Source organism: Zingiber officinale, chromosome 4B, assembly GCF_018446385.1.
Source record: "Zingiber officinale cultivar Zhangliang chromosome 4B, Zo_v1.1, whole genome shotgun sequence".
In the NCBI taxonomy this organism is placed as follows: Eukaryota; Viridiplantae; Streptophyta; class Magnoliopsida; order Zingiberales; family Zingiberaceae; genus Zingiber; species Zingiber officinale.
In genome coordinates, this window is record NC_055993.1 from 73,520,226 (window position 1) to 73,540,486 (window position 20,261).

The 20,261-nt window shown below is 34.3% G+C and overlaps 1 protein-coding gene across 4 annotated transcripts in view; it reads left to right on the forward strand.

The window, feature by feature from the left end:
- The window catches only part of LOC121975148 (F-box/LRR-repeat protein At3g48880-like), a 31,229-nt gene extending 13,209 nt beyond the window's left edge, over positions 1-18,020 (forward strand). For all 4 annotated transcript variants that reach the window (XM_042526594.1, XM_042526595.1, XM_042526592.1 and 1 more), the window contains exons 4-5: positions 15,968-16,341; positions 17,284-18,020. In XM_042526594.1, coding sequence (XP_042382528.1) covers positions 15,986-16,341; positions 17,284-17,905 — 978 coding nt within the window. In that variant the 5' untranslated portion in view covers positions 15,968-15,985 and the 3' untranslated portion in view covers positions 17,906-18,020. The remainder of the gene's footprint in view (positions 1-15,967; positions 16,342-17,283) is intronic.
- The last annotated feature ends 2,241 nt before the right edge of the window (positions 18,021-20,261 follow it).

A 20,261-nucleotide genomic window follows, 5' to 3' on the forward strand; every position in this document is an offset into this window, starting at 1 on the left:
CATTCTGATAAATTACTAATAATGTATCCTTTGCTTCATCTCCTTCCTTGTTTAACCTCCAATATGCTACTAATACCATGCATTGAAGCATCAACATGATACTAGAACAACATCTTTATAGTCTAAGATCGAAACTACGGCACGAGTTGAGATTTTTAACTTTGGTGTCGAGTGGAATTGAGTTTCGATGATTTACCGGTAAATTTCAAACCATGCCCTATTTTGTGATAAGGTCACCTTCAAATCATTAACATAGACTCCGTAAACTTTTCTACAAATAAACGATGTACATGATCTACATCTGATTATTGTATCCTCTTAGGAGTTAATCATTTTTTTTAGAGAAGGAACAAATAGTGCTGGCAGGTCTAAAGTAGAACATAAGTTTATGACTTTAACTACCTGTGAGCTCATTTGGGTTAAGCATCTGCCGATCAGATATGCCCCTGCAAAACCAATGAAGCTTTACTGGGACAATCAAACTGCAACGTATATAACTTCAAAACCAATATTTCATGAGGACAAATCATATAGAAATTTTTTGATACTTCATTAAGGAGAAGATACAATCAAATAAGATTGCCACTTTTTTATTTATTCTAACGGTTCATTGACAAATTTGCTAATTAATTCATTAAGAGGGACACGTATGTAAATATGTAATTTATAGGAGTAAGTTTGTAAGATTCCTTATCAATAACATCTATATAATATAGTGGAGGACTATGTAGGGTTATTCTCTTTGTGAAATAATTCTTGCTAATAGAACCCTTTGCAAAATCACCAATTAAATCACTCTTTTACACATTAACTATAATTTTCTTTGATCTCCTTCAACCCCTGCACCTTCATTTCAGATTATTTCAATTGTCAAACTTTGTCGCCAATTATTCACCTTGATTAAGTCCATACCTTCATAACCTAATTTCTTTGATTTGATTCTTTATTGAAACTACACTTATTTTACATAATTTATGATTTTTTATTTTATTTTATCTTTCCTAGATAACTCCACACTTCCATCTTTAAATCTCAACGTATATAAAATTTTTATATGCTTTATTTTCTATTGCCCACTATTCTAATTAGTAAAAAAATGACATTTCGGAGCATTTTCTTATAAACTCTTCTTTTAACGGCATGTATATGACTTCAAAAGCTCCTTTCCATTTTATACAATCACTCTTTCTTCATTATGGAAGGGCAGCCTTGGCGCAGCGATAAAGTTGTTGCTTTATGGCCAAAAGGTCACGGGTTCGAATTCTGGAAACAACTTCTTGTAAAAAGCAGGGTAAGGTTGCGTACAATAGATCTTTCCCCGGGATCCCGCATAGCGGGAGCTTCATGTACCGGGCTGCCCACTCTTTCTTCATTATCATTTTAGTCGATGAGATACGTGAAAAAGTAAATGCTAAGCTTGAATTTTAGTAGGAGACACTAGAAATTAAAGGTTTTAGGCTTACTAAAGTAAAAATAGAATATATGAATTTAAATTTAGTAGTAGTAAATGTAATGAGATAATTGTTAGGATAGGAGATAACGAGTTATGTTAACCGAAAGTTGTAAGTATTTATGATCGCTTTTGCAATAGGAGGAAGGGGTTGATAAAAATATTTTGTATAGGATATAAGAAGGATGGTTGAAATGGAGAAAGATGTTTGATATTCTTTGTGATCATAATACACCTTTAAAACTATATTCTTTGTGATCATAAGACACCTATAAAACTTAAAGAGGTTTTACCAAATGACGATTATACTTGTTATATTATAGAGCTCAATTTTATCTATGAACCGAGCACACAGACGGAAGATGAGAGATGATGAATATGCACATACGAGAATGGATAGATAAAAAATGAAAACATTAGAGAGAAATCAAGAGTTATGTTTGTTGAGAGAAAATTGAGAGAGACACGTTTAAAATGGTATGAGCGACTTAGTTGATTAATAAATGCACCTCAGTTAGGCGATGTGAGAGCATGACAAATATGCACATTAATCGAGGAAGAGAGATGTTAAAGAAAATTTGGTTAGCAACGATAAAATATGATTAAATTTATTTGAATACAAATGAGAATATAGTAGGGGATTGATTTCAATAACGTAGGAGGAATCATATAACTGACTCCACTCAATGGAATAAGAGCTTAGTTGTTGTTATTGTTGTGCTCTTTCTTTATTATCCTTGTTGAATAATAGTTCTAGGGTATCTGAAGCTCTTACCAATAAGAATTTTATTCCCATCCATCTTATTTTCACAATTGTTGTCTTATTATTAGGATTATATTTTATACATTCAATTTTAGTTCTCGTTAACTTAACTCTTTTGAGGTTTTTCTCTATAATTTAAGATTCCAGTTTAGTCTAATATAGTTTCATCAAGTAGCATATTACATCTACAAATCACATACAATGAAAAGATTTATCCTAATTATGATTAGTGTGGTAGCTTTTAAGTTGACTCTTTAGTATCCTTCGATTATAGGAATATCACTTGTCATGTTATTGGTAGCTATAACATTAGTAATCATATTATCATGCATGCCTTTATTTCACTAGGATACTTATCATATTTTATTTTCATCTATAAAACTCACCATAACAATTGTCTACAGACTATCACAAACTTCTCGAAATGAATAAAAATGAAATGTAAATTCATTTTTTCTTTATATGTATCCATTACTTGTTTTATTAAATAAATATATTGATAGTTGATCTTCTCTAGGTAAAATAAAATTATTTTTGCAAAATTTCTGCTTTATTTCTTATTGTCCTCTCATTATTCCTTCCCAAAGTTTACTCCGTTAGCTTGATCTGCTTATAGTTTTTCTCTGTTTGTTTAGCATCCTCTTAATTCTGAAAATTTAGTTGAATAACTTAGTTAATCAAAATAAAGTTTGGTCTCCTTGATTCTTCCTTGCTTCATAGGATTGTCATTTGAACCGACACATGCTTCTACCTTCTCTTTGAAAACTTCTATAATCAGTTAGATATTTCAAAACATATGATTCTTAAACTTACCATATTTTCAGTCTTAAAATTAGATTGTATTTTAGACTTTCCCAAATAGTTTGGACAAACATGACTTGGTGACGAATGAAAATTAGATTGTCGATGAAGTGCTCGGAATAAGTTCATTATTTTTTTTTAAATCTTATTTTAATGACAATCACCAACAATTTTTTTTTTTGATATTCAGCTTTTATGCATCTACTATCAATAGGATGAATGATTTCTCCTAATTCTTAATTCCTAGATTGTCATAAAGCTTATCAAATGCTTTACACTTGCTACACTTTATCTTGTTTGCTTCAATTTGTATACCTATTCAACTTCTCCAATTTCTAGAAGTTTATTAATATTTAAAACATTTCTTCTTTAAATTAATAACTCATTATACTCGCACCATTACCATCTTGGTTTATTTATGTTGCATCTTTACCTTTGAACTTCCCAAGGATTGTTCTAATGACATTTCTAATGTTATTTGACATTGAGATCCACATGGCGTCAACATTATCAATTTTTCATTCCAATTTTTTTCTTCATTCTCTATGAAAAAGCTTAGATTATTGTTTTTAAAATTACACCATGTAAATAACTCCCTGTACATCTTTGGATCCTCCATGTGTTTCTTACATATTTATTAGAAAGAGATTAGAGAGCCGGTCACTCCAGGTTCAGTGTTATCTAGTTCATCATTTTTTAAAAAGAGATTAGAGAGACAAGGGAATAACTAAGTAGAGATGAGAGGAGACCCATAGGAGGTTAATGAGAAAAGGCTATAATGACTTATTTGGAAAAATGACAAATTCGAGAAAGATGCAGTTGATGCAAATTATCATTGCTATGTGCAATGATTGTTCGGCACTAATCTTGATGGGTTTTGGTTTAGAGAGCCGGTCGCCCGAGCTTATCATTACTAAGTGTGTTCAACTTTGTTCTTGGACCAGTCTGTCACCTATCACTGTCCATACATTGGCAAATATAGTCGGTGTAAATAATGCACCAAAAGAGAATGAAGGAGGAAGATTAAAATTTACTCTTTATTTATAGATAATTTAGATCTCAATACATAATAAAATAGAAGAAAGAGCAAGTAATATTCTAAATTAAGGAAATAGAATAAGGAAATATTCTAATCCTAATAATTACCTTCCTTAATTTATTTCAATAAAATAAAATCATGACATATCTAATCAAATCATACCTAATTTATCGACACTCCCCCATAAGTTGGTGCAAAAATGCCCATCATGTACAACTTGCTAACTAGTGTTTCAAAGAGTTGTCTTGAAAGACCCTTGGTCAATACATCTGCAACTTGTATTGTGGTTGGAACAAATGGAGTGCAAATTGTTCCATCTTTTAGCTTCTCTTTTATAAAGTGCTTATCAATTTCAATGTGTTTCATTCATCATGAGAACTGGATTATGAACAATACTGATTGCTGCGTTGTTATCACAATATAGTTTCATTGGAAGGTTTATTGGTCTCTTTAGTTTATCCAAAACTCTCTTTAGCCAAAGAATCTCACATACTCCTTGAGCCATTGCTCTACACTCAGCCTCTGCACTTACTTCTCCAAGTTACCATGTTGCCCTACACAAATGTGCAATATCTTGAAGTTTACCTTCGATCAGAAACAGAGCCTGCCCAATCTGCATCTGTATATACTTCATTGTCTCTTTTCTCATCCTTTTGGAGAAAAGTCCTTTTTCAGGTGTTCCTTTTAAATATCATAGGATTCAGTACATTGCACCCATATGTTCTTCGTATGGAGAATGCATGAATTGACTGATCATGCTCAAAAGCAATGTTTGGGCAAGTATGAGACAAGTAAATTAGTCTCCCAACAAGTCACTTGATATCTTACTTTACTGTAGTGCCATTTTTTATATCTCCTAGCTTTGCGTTCACTTCAATTGGAGTATTTGCTGTCCTGCACCCACTCATCCTAGTTTCCTTTAAGAAATCGAGAATATACTTTCTCTGAGACACCATAATATCTTTCCTTGATCTTGCTATCTCCATTCCAAGAAAGTAGTTAGCTGACCAAGTCTTTAATCTTGAATTCCTTGGCTAGGGTTACTTTCAATCTGCTCATCTCTTTTACATCATCTCTAGTCAAGATTACGTCTTCAACATACATGATCAGCATAGAGATCTTGTCTTTCTTAGATGTCTTTGTGAATAAAGTATGATCAGATTGTCCTTGAGTGTAGCCTTGACTTTTTACAAACTTTATGAACCTCTCAAACCATGCTCTGGGCGATTGCTTCAGTCTATAGAGAGATTTTGTTCAACTTACACACTTTTGATCCAAACTGATCCGAAAATCCTGGGTTCCCATGTAGACCTCTTCTTCTAAATCACCATTTAGAAACACATTCTTCACCTCTAATTGATTTAGTGGCCAATCGAGATTTGCAGCAATTGATAATAAGACTCGAAGATACAAAATTCAAAAGTGGGTGCTGTGTGCATGACTGAACTCCTTTCCTTAGGACAATAGGAAGATTTACTTGACTTGAGGAATTTAACTCAGACATACCTTGGGTTCTATTGTTAGGGATCTTTGAGTGATCATTGATAGTCTCATGATTTTGCCTTTGATCAGATTCTTGGCTGTGTAGATGGACAATGTCTTCTTCTCTTTGAGCCCGACCTTCCCTTATGTAAACAAGACTTATGAACCGATTGTTACTCTTTTATGTTATGTCATTGTTTTGAAATGGCACAAGTTTAGGTTCTTCCTCAAAATAACAGGTTAAGTCAGCCTCATTTAAACATTCATCTTCCCTATTATGCTCCCTCTGAAGATGAGAATCGTTGTAAGATTATCCCTAAAAAAATGTGACATCCATGGATAACTTTTTTTTTTTTTTGAAATTGGATCAAAATATTTGTATCCTCTTTGATTTGTAGGGTGCCTAACAAAGATGCATTTATAAGATTTTGAATCAAGTTTAGAACGTCTTGGGGCATGATTGTGAACGAAGACAATGCTACCAAAATTTTTTAGGGAAATATCTATGAAGAGCCGCGAGTTAGGGAAACAAATTGGAAAGGTTTTTATCAAAGTTTGAAAAGTCAATATTCTTGTTGGTAATCTATTTATTAAATAAGTAGCTGTTAGAATCGCACCACCTCAAAGATACTTTGGAACTTTAGTGTGAAAACTTAGAGCCCTTGCAATTTCGAGGAAATGCTTAATTTTTCTTTCTGCCACTCCATTTTGTTGAGTGTGAATACAGGAACTTTGATGAACAATTCCCTTCTCAACAAAAAAATTCCCTAGTAATTGATTGAAATATTCTTTCCCATTATCACTACGAAAATTTTTAATTTGTGCTTGAAATTATGTTTGAACCATATTATAAAAATTTTTGAACACATTTCCAACATCAGATTTATTTTTCAAAAGAAATACCCAAGGCATTCTAGTATGATTATCTATAAATGTGATAAATCACCATTTTTCAAACAATGTTACTATAGTAGAGGGATCCCAAACATCACTATGTATCAAAGTAAATGGTGCTATTTTTTATATGGTTGTAATGGAAACATTGAGCGATGATGTTTGACTAATTCACAAGATTCACATCTAAACAATGAAGGAATTTTATTTAAAAATAACTTAGGTAACAATTGTCTTAAATATTGAAAGTTTGGATGCCCTAAACGATAATGCCATAACATAATCACACTGTCATGGGAAGTAGAAATCTAGTTGAAACAGGTCTTGAGGTCTTGTTTGACGAAGGTTGATCCAACATTGAAGATGTAGAGACCATTGTCCTATCTAGCACCGTCAATCATCTTTTTTGAGGCTAAATCCTAAATTTCACAATGAGAGGAAAAAAAAGGTTAAGATCAAAGGTAAGTTTGCCGACGGATAATAGATTATATGATAGATGAGGCACATGCAAAACATTTTTAAGGATAAGGAAAGGAGAAACAACAGTTCTTTTCCCTGTGATAGTAGGAAAGGATCTATCAACAATTTTAACCTTTTTATTCCGTGCGCATGATGTATATGAAGAGAAAAATTGTGATATGCCTGTTATATGGTCGGTGACACCTGAATCTAATATCCAAGAACTATTTGAGTTTGTGCTGGTAATAGAAGCTATAGGGAATATATGTGTTTGAGTTAGAGAGCAAGAAGAGTTAGAATTTCCAATAGTGTGAGATTAAAGCATTTTATACCGATGCTCTATTTGATCTTTTGTGAAAGGAAGAGATTCAGAGGCTGATGATTGTTGTCTATAATCAATACCACTTGTTTGAAAGGGCCGAACACCACCATTAGTAGCTTTAAAGCGCCTAATTTCCTTTTATAATTTGTTGGTTTACCATGAATTTTCTAGCATGTCTTCACAGTGTGCCACGGCTTATGGCACCGTTCACATCAGAGTTTTGGCTTATCACCTTCAAAACTGGTCCTTTTGGTGACAAGGATAGATCCCTCACTCTTCATTATCTTTGGTTCTTCAATTCCTTTCAGCATCACTTGGCGTCGAGTTGTTGCCAAGTGACCAAAAAGGTCACGGGTTCGAATCCTAGAAACAGTCTCTTGCAAAAAGCAGGGTAAGACTGCGTACAATGGATCCTTTCTCGGGACCTCGCATGGCGGGAGCTTTGTGCACCGGGTTACCCTTTTTTATCTCTTGGCGTCGAGCTTCCTTTCGACAGACCTCTGGGAAAACTTCTCTAATGGCAAGCAAAGGTTTTCTCCCAAGTATTCGCCCCTGAACTTCATCAAGCTCCTTATTTAAACCTGCTAAAAACACAAACACCTTGCTTCTCTCTACCTTTTTTTTATATCGAATACTATCATTGGTGTTTTCCCATTGCTCTTTTTCAAATAAATCTAGTTTCTGTTATATAGTCATCATTTCATTGTAATAGGTAGTAACATCTCGGTTTCCTTGCTGCAATCGCCATATTTGAATATTTAATTTGAACAGTTGAGAATGATTCTCCATATCAGAGTAGGTTTCATGTACCACTTCCTATACATGACGGGTTGTTGGTAAGAAAATGAAAGGCTTGCCAATGATCTGATCTATCGAGTTAATAAGCTAAGCAGTTGCTAAAAATTTTTTCGAGCGCCATTGTTTGTATCTCGGATCATTCGAAGTTGGTGGCTTTATTTCTTCATTTAAATGTCCAAATGTCCCTATACCATCAATCACCAAGCGCATGGATTAAGCCCATACAAGGTAATTTATTCCATTTAATCTATGTATGGTGATTTGGAGAGAATCAGACAAGGAGATATTTGAATTTGGTTGGTTTCCTCCTAAGGATGGTGCGCTGTCGCCGGTTGCTGATCCAGACGATTTTGAGTTTGCGCCGACCATAGCAGCTTTTAAATTCATGACCGAGAACTAGGCTCTGATACCATGTAAATAATGCACCAAAAGAGAATGAAGGAGGAAGACTAAAATATACTTTTTATTCATACATAATTCAGATCTCAAAACATAGTTAAATAGAAGAAAGAGTATAATCTAATATTCTATAATAAGGGAATAGAATAAGGAAATATTCTAATCCTAATAATTACCAATAATTATCTTCTTAGATTTATTTCTATTAAACAAAATCATGACATAAAAAAAAAAGGGCAGCCTGGTGCACGAAGCTTCCGCTATGCAGGGTCCCGGGGAAGGATCCATTGTACGCAGTCTTACCTTGTTTTTTGCAAGAGTTTGTTTCCAGGATTCTATCAAACAAAATCATGACATATCTAATCAAATTTATCCACAAACTTACGATGGATAATGGATATCTAATTTCATAATGAAACCATCATCCCCTAACAAATATTTAGTTAGCTAGAGTGAACGATAAATAAAATGTTGTCAGCTTCATTATGCATTGTTTAGGTTTATAAGAGGAAAAGGCGTTCACAAAGAAAGTTGTAATATTTGAAAGTTGCGTCTGCTGTCTGTACATTGCAGCTATTACTAAACCCACATAACATGAAGATGTATTTCGGCTCACTACATTACTAATTTATTATTGTCATGTTCTAATGGGAAGCCAACAAATCCCATATGGAAGGGTCCTGGTGTCCAAGACAAAAAAATACATATTGCAATAAATACACACAAGAATTTCGTTTCCAAACAACCATATATACGTAAACATCTGAACAACTTTTGGAAGCATCAACACCACGGTGAAGACTTTATGCCCCATGGGTTGACGCATGTACATGCATGATTGTTTGCTCCAATAGGTTTCGAGGTCCATTCCTAGCAGGTGCAAAATGCCTTGTTCGGTGCTTAATCTCCCATGCAAAGGGTCATCGTGCTAGAGAAAAATGCCCCGTAATTTTCCTACTTGTATTTTACTGTGGCGTTGGCGATACTAGGCCGTTTGTGGTGAGTGATATCACTTTTTTACTTAACACCACAACGAAGACTTTATGCCAAAATAACATAAGAAACTAGACACTCGAAAAAAATTATAAAGACACACTTGCACATTGTACAAATTCCAATAGGTTGGTTCAGATTATTCTACAAGTGTTGTACCTAGAGTCGTCAATTTGAATTAGGTCCATCGGTCTGTCCTGCCAAATAATTTAAGAGGGTTGGGTTAGAATTTTATCAATCCATCGCCCGCGCTTCAGCTCACGATAGACTTGGGTTGGCTCACATATTGAGAAACACATGTAAGCCAAATTTTATGTCAATTTATTATCTTTCTTTATTATAATTTTGAAATAAAAATAGTATTTTTCATCAAATATGAGTACTTGTTCATGTCCATTTATATTTAAAATACTTGTTTCTGTATATATTTGATTGATGAAACCTTTCCGGAGTAAAACGTTGAAAATATAAAACTTTTTTTATTTTTTTAAAAAATTTTATGTGCCCGTGGGTTGGCCCGCCTAACCTGCAACACGCCTTGGATTGGGTTGGGTTGGGGATTTTCCAATCGCTAAGATGACTGGTCGACCCACCTCACCCTACCAAATGGCTAGCCTTTGATGTGCCGACCCGCCCCACCATGGGTTGACCTATGTTGTTAGAGGCGCGAGGCGCATCGAGGCGCAAAGGGGCTACTAGAGCTCGAGGCCCGAGGCCCGAGGCGCGCCCGAGGCGCGCGCCTCTTGAACATGAGGTTGATGACTACTAAATTATTGACACCACTCATATAATATGTCAAATATGATAATTATTAATATTCCACACACATCAATATCAAATATGACAAGCAAAGCAACACCATAATAAAATTAATAAAAGTTTCAAACATTCAAGTTTCAACTTTCTAATTTAAACTAACAAAGTTCATCAAAACAAGCGTAATAAGTCAAATTAATCATCAAGCTCAAGATCATCCTCATTGTATTCTTCTTCTTCTTTATCTTCATCTTCTTCAAATTCAATTTCTTCTTCTCCTTCTCTAAGTCTTAGAGATGAGTGTCTCATAGAGGAAGATGTATTTTCCTTCTCAACTTGCTTAGGCCTAGCATGTGAACTAGAGGTCATGGATGCAATATTTTTTCCTCTAGTACAATATTCAGGTTCTTCAGCTCCACTAGTCCTAGCAACGACATCCCATGTTAAGTCATCACCTTCAAAAACCAACTCATCTTCTTCATTATCACTTTCTCTATCTATTCTACCCATCAACCATTCATTACTATCATCAATATTTGTCAAAGAGATGGGGTCAATCTTATCACGTGCATGATATCGAACTTTTAAGGCACGATTATATTTCACAAATACCAAATCATTTAAGCGCTGCTGAGCTAGCCTATTCCTTTTTTTTGCTGTGAATCTACAAAATGCCAAAAATCACAATAAGTATAATAAAATAGCAAAAAATATTTTCTACTTATAAAAGTAACATACTAATAGTATTAAACATTTATATTTATTACATACCTGCTCAAATACACTCCAATTGCGCTCACAACCAGAAGCACTACAAGTGAGGCTAAGCACTTTAATAGCAAACTTTTGCAATTCTGGGGTATTTGCTCCATAGCATTCCCACCATTCTGTTGGAGATAATGCTCTTCTATGTCTAATTGTCACATTCCTCCCAAATAGCCCTTCTGCCTTTCGATATATAGAGAGCTGGGTAGTGATTTTATCTTGCTCGGCAGCGCTTGAAACCAATCTCTCCATAGTTTCAAACAAACCATTCACCACTTCTCCACAAATATTTGAATCTGTGTATGAATAAAAATATTTTGGATTCAAATAATGTCCTGCAACATGCAGAGGCCAATGAAGTTGACATTCCCATCTCACATCAATGATCTCAAACACTTCTTTGTATTTCTCTTCTTTCTCCTTAAAGGCCTTCATAATTGTTTCTTTTTCCCTATCCATAGCCTCATAAATATAGCCCATTGCAGGTTTTCTTTCACCATCGACCAGTCTCAGAACACGGACTAAAGGGCCATATATCTTTAAAATATGCACAATACTGCTCCAAAATCTAAGTGTCATGATGATTTTAACTACCTTCTTCCCCGCCGCTTCTTTTGCCCATTTACTCTTTGTCCAATCCTTTGAAATGAACATTTTTCTTAAATTTTGCTTCTATAGGTGCATCCTTTCAAGCGTGAGAAAAATAGTAGCAAATCTTGTGACACTCGCCCGACAAAGCTCTTTTTGTCTTGTGAATTGCCTCAACATATTTACCATGCCGGGGCGAACATAAATGTAAGCATTCACACTCATTGCCTTCTTCAATGTTGCTTTAAAATCAGGCAATTTCCTGATATCTTCTAAGATTAAGTCGACGCAGTGAGCAGCACAAGGAGTCCAATACAAGTGTGGCCTTTTTGCTTCTAATAATTTTCCTACAAAAGAAGTTAGAAAAATAGATAAGTTTAACATATATAAGAAAAAACATATTGATAAGAAAGAATTAAATAGATTCTTACCAGCAAGCACATTGTTACTTGCACTATCCGTAACAACTTGAACAACATTTACTTCTCCTACACGCTCCACAAATCGAGCAAGCAACTGAAATATTTTTTCTCCCGTCTTTGCATAATCAGAAGCATCAACTGATTCGATGAAAACTGAACCTTTAGGAGAATTCACTAAAAAATTAATCAATGTTCTCTGCCTTTTGTTTGCCCACCCATCTGCCATCAAACTACAACCATACTTGGCCCATTCTGTTTCACATGACTTAATGTAATCATTTGTCACACTATCAACAACCTTTTTTAGAAAAGTAACCCGCACCTCATGATAACTAGGTCCTTTTAGACCTATACCATATTGGCCAACCAAGTCCAACATTCTTTTGAATCTTGAATAGTTAACGACATTAAAAGGAATTGCCGCATCATACATCCACTCAGTTATGGCCATACAAGCTTTTTCCCTCAATTCTTTCTTGTTTGTCTCATTTATCGTAGTTTGTCTTTCTTTACCCTTTCTACTTTCAACATTTTTTTTTGTACATTAGGAGCAAAATACGTATCTATTGGACCTATTTGTCTGAGCCTTTTGCATATTCACTGATCTAGAACTTGTACTTGTACTTATAGGCGGCACAACTTTAGCTCCAATATCATCCATATCAATATCATCGCCAAGAGGGTCTACATCCTCAAAGTCCAATGTTGCAAGTTTAGAAAGATTACTTTTCTCCGTCTTTTTCTCCATGAAATTTTTAATTTCTTCATGTACATGAGACGGACATTTTTTGCAAGTCGTAGTATTTCGAAACCCCCCAACAAGATGTTTTGCACGATAGATACCCCTTTTGTAACTTTTTGACAAAAGTTACAAATTAAATCATTTTTATTATCCGGATTAACTCTTTGAAAATAATTCCATCCCGAATCTTTTGGTTTCTGAGCCGCTTGTCGCGAGTGCTTTTCGATTTACCTTGACGGTTAGTGAGAAATTTTTCAAGGGACGGGCCGGTCATCCCAGGTTCGGTTACCTTGTTCAATGTAGGAGTTACAATGAAACTTGGCCACGGGGAGCAATTAACCAAACATTTAAAGGTCAAATCCTAGCTACAGTGCTCAAAGGGGTGAACCCGGATTTTTTTTTTTTTTTTTTGGGGGGGGGGGGCACAATTCATATAAAATCACGAAAGTATAATTTATATCAACTAAAAGACGAGTAGAAAAATTAAAATATTACCATTAATTCAAATATGACTTACAATTGACCTTTACGGCCTTTCATTTTTTTGATAATAATTCATGATACAATCATTTGATAAGTTACTAAATATACCTTTTTCAATATACGCCACCAAAGACTCATTTAGCCATTGATCACCCTTAAATCAATTTTTCACCATCTTCATAGCTAAAAATACTCTCTACTATGGAAGTTGTAATCGGTAAAATCAAAGCCAATGTTGAAAGCTTGTAAACTAATAGATATGCTATGTCTCTTCTATTTTCTACCATCAGTTGAGTAATGTCACTTAATCCCTTCAAATTTGAAAACTTAATATCTGAGCTAACATCTATGATGAAAGTCTGAAGCTGAGAGTTCAAAAAGGTCAATATTAGAAAAATCTCTTGGATAGAATTTGGCTAATTGAATCAACTTTTGATTGCCAAAAGAAGCAAAAGAATTAGATGGATTTAAGCGTGCAACACAAAGTAACAATTCAGTGTTGGTCTCATTAAATCAGCTATTTAACTCTTCTAATTGCATATCAATGACAGTGTTGAATAATTCAACATGGTAGTAATGGAAATTTGTATCTCTTCAGTTCTGTGTTATGATCTTCCTTGAGCTACAAATGTATTATCCATATTGGGATCATGAATAAAATGTTTCTCACAAAAATTGGAAGTCACAACAAACAAAGAACTCCACCCGTTATCCCTCTTTGATTGAAGGCGTTGTTTAGATATATCAACTAATCTCATAGTATTCTCAATATCTTGATCTTTCCTCTGCAAAGCTTGTGATAATTCATTTGTTATTCCCAATAATGATTGCATCAAATGAAGAGTAATCACAAACTCAAAAGATTGTATTGCCTCTTGCAAATGAGATGCCTTAAACTTTGTATCCGAAAATAAGCTCTCTTCCACAACTACATCAAATACATTAACCACAAATGCAAATAATGTAATAAAACCATTTAGAGTTATGCAATGTGATTCCAACTTGTATCACCAGGACAACGAGAGATGTCTCTTGATTCAATCCCCGTCCACTAAAGATTTCTTCATTTTTTAGGCAAGCAATTATTCTAGCAACTTGTGACTCTCGCAAAGTATCTTGCTGCTTACATGAGGCTCCAGACACATTAACAATATCAGAATTTAAATTGAAAAGTCCGGCAACAAGTACATGCTTTCTCACTACTACCATCAGAGCTAATTGAAGTTGATGATCAAAACAATGAATGTAATGTGCAAACTCGTTCTCTTTCAAGATGAGAGTCTTAAGTCTATTCTACTCACTTTGTATATTGCTACCCCCATTATAACCTTGACCTTGCAACATCGAAATGCTCAAACCATGTGCCGAAAATAGATCATCAAGTGCTGCTTTTAGTGATTTTGCAGTAGTACTTCTTACATGTTTTAAGACACAAAAATCGCTCAACCACACATCCACTTTTATCCACAGATCTCAAAACAACAACCATTTGCTCTTTTATAGACACATCATGAGAGTCATCAATAAGAACTGAAAATAATCCATCACCAAGATCTCTAATTATAGCTTTAGTTGTTTCAAATCTTGCAGCCCGAACAATATCTTTTTGAATTTTTGGTGAAGTCAACTTCATATTCCTAGGGGCATTTTGAGGCACGACGCTCCTAGCTTCATTATTGTCGGCAAGAAATTGCAATAGCTCAACAAAAGTCCCTGATTGCTTGAATCTTCAGTTACAATGAAAAGCAACTCCTATTACTGACAGAGAATTCAGAATAGGTACATTTTGGTTGATATGTAAGAAAATATAGGTAAGCCACAATAAATATAGAGAACCAACAAGTCATTCACTAATTCAAAAGATAATAATAGCATAAATAATCAAATAGTAAAACTTGCTGTAAAGAATGCCTAGAAGCAACATTATCATTTCTGTTCCTTGACCCAATGTATGAATGATCCATAAGATGAAATGAATCAAGAACGACAAATGTTGACCTAAGTGTAACAACAAGGCACCTGCATGTAGGTCGTCTGTAGTCACAAGAGCTGCATAATTTGCTCACCCATGCTTGACAAACTACAATGACATAGGTCTATATATGGGTTGAAGCTTCAAATCATCACACCATGCCAAGAAGTACACTATGTGATTAATGAATCACAATGACATGTTAAGTGTACAGTTGGAATGCAAGAAGATATGTCCATATGCTGCGATATATGAAGAAAGAATCTTTCTGTTTGTATAATGGAGAAATAAGTAAATATGATGTCCATATGCTGCAACAAATGTTTATGAAAATGTAGTTGGATGCAGTAAACAAATAGCTGAATAGGCTTTAGATGCATCAAAAGAAATTATTGAGGATAAATGGGTATGGATAATTGATGAGATATTAGCTCTATAGCCATCAAAATAGGGTTTTACTCTAAATGAGTTAAATAAGTTCAGTTTAAACATTTTGTTTGGATTTTGAAGGATGTAATAGTCTGACAGACATCAGTTATTTCTTTCTGCTATCTAATTAAAATGACTTCTGGGTACATATCAGTAATTTTATTTTTACCTTGAATAATTGTTAATGATGAACTTACGTATTAATATATGCATAATACATTTATTGTCTCTGCTTGCAAACTGAATTATCTTAATATTGTTAATTTAAACATTTGTCTGTGACTCCATACAAGCCCCATGCACATTCTTTCTGCACCTTCCTGCCTGCTAGATGTTTTATATTTATTTAGCTGTAACTTAATTCTGTCTGTGAACTGTTTTCCAACATCTAATATTTGTTTCTTTTCCAGACTCTGGAGCTACTAAGAATGGTAGACACCAAAGCTATTGGTAAAAGATGGGAGGAAATGGAAACTGATGTCTTAGTGAAAATTTTCAAGGAGTTAAATATGATCCAACTTACTCCAGTTTCTTTGGTGTGCCGTTCTTGGCGTTTGGCTTGCTCAGATCCATTCATATGGAACACACTTGATCTAGGGCTTTTGGAATCCAACTTTATCCAGACAAGGGCATTGCCTTTTATTTGGGTAGATGAAAGATCTGATCGGAGGTTGACACGAATTTTGAGGATGGCCATGGCTCTTAGTTGTGGGAACATCACGACTATGATATTTCATTTCAATCTTTATATGAAGGATGAACATCTTAATTACATCTCAGAGAGGTAATTAATTATTATCTTTGCATTTTTATTCAAAGTAAAATGGTAAGGTTTCAACTAATACACTGGTGATCTCGTGTATTAAATCCTAATATAATTATTTTTGCATCTATGAATCTCTCAACATTCCATTGACCTATATAAATCCAACTACAGGCCTTGGATTATTCACTTTGTTGGCTATCCATCTGCAGTATCCCCCGTCTCATTGATTTGTGGCTCTGCCCCCTTACTACCCTTGCAAACACTTACACTTGGATACCCAATCTCTGGAATACTTCTAATTAACTTTGTCAATGAATTCTATGAATCTTTTGAGCCTACTTTAGGAGATCATTATCACTTTTTTCAGCATTCTGTAATAGTTGTAGAAGTTTGGATTAATTTCTCTTTGCCATGCTCTGATGGTCATACCACATATGTTCTTTGGTAGTGGTTTTATATCTATATTTATCTCCCTCCATATTCGTGGGGCAGGTATTAGAGGGATCGTTAAGATAGCGAATCTACCTTTAGTAGTGGTTTGTAGTCTTTTAATCAAAATTGACGAAAATCACCACGACACTAGTATACAGACACTACTTGGATTTACAGTGCTCCCAGAGCATAGCTGAGTTGGTTATCATATGGAAGATTTGCAGAATTGAGACAAGGGTCGAATCCCGGCAAAGACCGAGGAATTACCCTCATGTGATGGCTAGTTTCGGTTTCATGATTTACTCCCTTCCAATGGCGTGGAGCCGTCGTGGGGGGTTGTCAGGGTAATAGATTTCACCTTTTTGCAGAATTAGTTGGATTTACAGCACCCGTAACAGATTTAAGCTTTTTAATATATTTTGTGAACAGAATTGGTCATGCATAGTAGTTTATATATACCAATATCTCTTTTTCATCATGCGTAGTGAACTTTCTTGATTAATTCAATTTCTGAATTTTTTAAATCAGGTCTCCCCATGTTAGAAGATTAGTCATGCCAGCTTGGAACCGTATTACAAGAGTTGGATTAGTGCAAGCCATCCGGAGGTGGGAGGATCTGGAATCCCTGACAATGCCCAGCATTGGCCATCCTTCTTATATAATGGAGGAAATAAGTAGGAGCTGCAAAAACTTCTCACACCTTAAGGTGATGGGAACATTTGATGTCCACTTTGCCTCTTGCATTGCAATGCATCTCCCAAAGCTGAAAGTTCTCAGTCTGCGGTGCTCTATAGTCACGAAAGAAGCATTGTTGTTCATCTTAAATTGCATGGTGAATCTGGAGGTGCTCAACATCTCCCACTGCCTCTTACTTGAATCCCTCGTTTCAGGACGGAGACAGATTCGATCAGAACTAGACCAGACCATTTTTCAGAAGGCTTCGCACATGCGTGATTTCTTGTATTGCCAGAGCAGCTCTTGCATTGCGTGCAGGAGGATGATTGAAGATGAAGGTCTGATGAGATGGTACCGGTATGAGGCCTGGTTCTGGCGCCAAGATGAGGTGAGCTCTCTTGATCTGGGGGAGTATGGCAGGTTGTTTGATAAGAACTGTGTTGACAGATTGCTTTCTTCTGATATTAATTTTTGAGATTGTTTTTGTTTGTCAGAAGATTTTCAAATATCTGTATTACTGTTGTAATAAAACGAATAATATTGTGGTAGACACGTTTGTTGTGTCGTCCATCTTATGAAAAAAAGAAACACAATAACACCTTGTGCTGAAACAAGGTAATATTGTTTTCAATAAAACAATAATACCTTGTGATGTTGTTTCTTTTAAGCCACGATACATGTCATCGACCTTCTGTAGTAGGAATTTTTTGTCCATGCATTACACTATATAAGATAAACTATAATTTGACTTAATAAAAAAATTTCTATTCCTGAGAAGGGCAATTTTTCTTTCTGTGCAATTCTTCTTTTGATGGTTCCGATGATAAATTGTCCTGAGTAGCTATTACAGATTGATTAGTTTTTTTAAAATTTTTTTTATATCCTTTTGGGCCCCCTAAATATCTTTTTTTTATGCCTTTCGTATTGAGCCTCTTGCTTTGTTTTTTTTCATTCACTATTTTCATCACAAAATGAGCCAGCAAGTAGGAGTCTCAAAAATGAATCTGATCAGGCAATTTAAGTGTCGATTTAAAAAATATCAAATTTAGGTTGGGGATTTTTAAATTTTGGTTAAAGGATTTTCAGTCCGGAGTATTTTGAGCTGGGTTCATTCGAATTTAGAATTTAGAATTTAGTGAAATTTTTTAGGTTAAATTAAATTTTATTTTAAAATTAAAATATTTATATGGTTATCAATATTAATATTAATATAATAATGATGGAGTATTAATATAAAAAATATAATAATGATGGAGTATTAATATAAAAATAGAGAATTTAAAAAATTAGTAGAAAAAGGTAATTTTAAATCGGATGGGTCGAATTCAGATTTAGGGATTTTAGATTATATTTGAGTTTGTATTAAAATTTTTTATAATTTTCTTTTAAATTCAATTCAAATATGATTCAATTCAATCCATCTAAACTAACACCTCTACTAGCATGATTGCGGAGGCTTCGTCCTCTCGGGACGGTCTAGTGGCTAGCATATGAGGTATTATCATCATAAGATGTTCGAATCTCGGTAAAGTCAAGGTAATGTCTCCCTTACGTGCTAGTCATTATTTCAAAGGCTAGTAGCCGTCTGTGATTTACCTCCTTCGTGTTGGTCCTGGGATGAATTGGTGGAGACGCTGGGGGCGAGCGTATTCGCCTTTTGCCACCATGATTACGGAGACTTCGTCCCCTCGAGGCGGTGTAGTGGTTAAGGCATGAGATGTTGTCACATGAGGTATTGGGGTCGAAACTTGGCGTGTCCGAGCATGCCTTTCCCTCATGTCTTGCCACCTGTACTAATGACTAGTAACTACTTATGATTTACCTCCTTCATGTTAACCTAAAAATAGATTGACGAGAACACTAAAGGTGATCAAATCATCTAATTTTTTACCATATGATTGCGGTGGCTTCACTCACTTTCAATTTCACTCTTTGATTCGAATGAGGACAATTCTTCTTTCTCCTGCTTATTATTTATTTTTTTTACCTGTTTTTTCCCCTGCAATCGAAGTTAAACTTTTCTCTTTCCACATAATATTAGCTTGTTTATGTAATTTGAATTCCCAAAATAAGTTGTCTAATTTAACAATACATAAATCTACTTTTATGCATTTACCTACATAACCAAAATATAGTTTGGGAGAAAGATTTTAAGTCAAGTTTACGAGATTTTTATTCCTAATGTTTGAATTCGGATAATCGATTCTTCATCTTTTATCGTAAAATTAATGTAATTAATTGATTAATAAACCATGCTTTTTTTATTGACATAAGGTATGTCAATCGTTTATTACAAAAAATTTTCTATTAATTCGTCGAAACTAAGATTCAATCCTTAGATATCTAGAAATTGAAAAGACGTCTTACCATTGTACATATGACCAGGGGCAACAGATGATGATTTTATAATTTGAGAATTTCATGTACCTTTGTAAAATTCTATGACCTTAGTATATAATCAGGATGACAATGAATTAGATTTGGATCAAATTTTATATCCTCCATCCTTACCTTATTTATTATATTCATCTTCATCCCTATTTCTATCGAGTATTTAATTTTCATCTTCATTCTTATATATGTCAGAGGATGAGTATTCACACCATACCCAAATATCTTATTACTACCTATAATTATTTTTTTTTAATTTAAATTATTTGGATGTAGCTATTGATATTTACCAAATTTTTAAGAAAGTAATAAAAAAATTAAAGATAAAAATCAACAAACTAAACGTCATTAAAGAAATAATAAAATATTAAAACTAATTTATCCCAGCACTATTATCTTATAAAAATCAGATCAGCTATATATTAATACATTTCTTCATT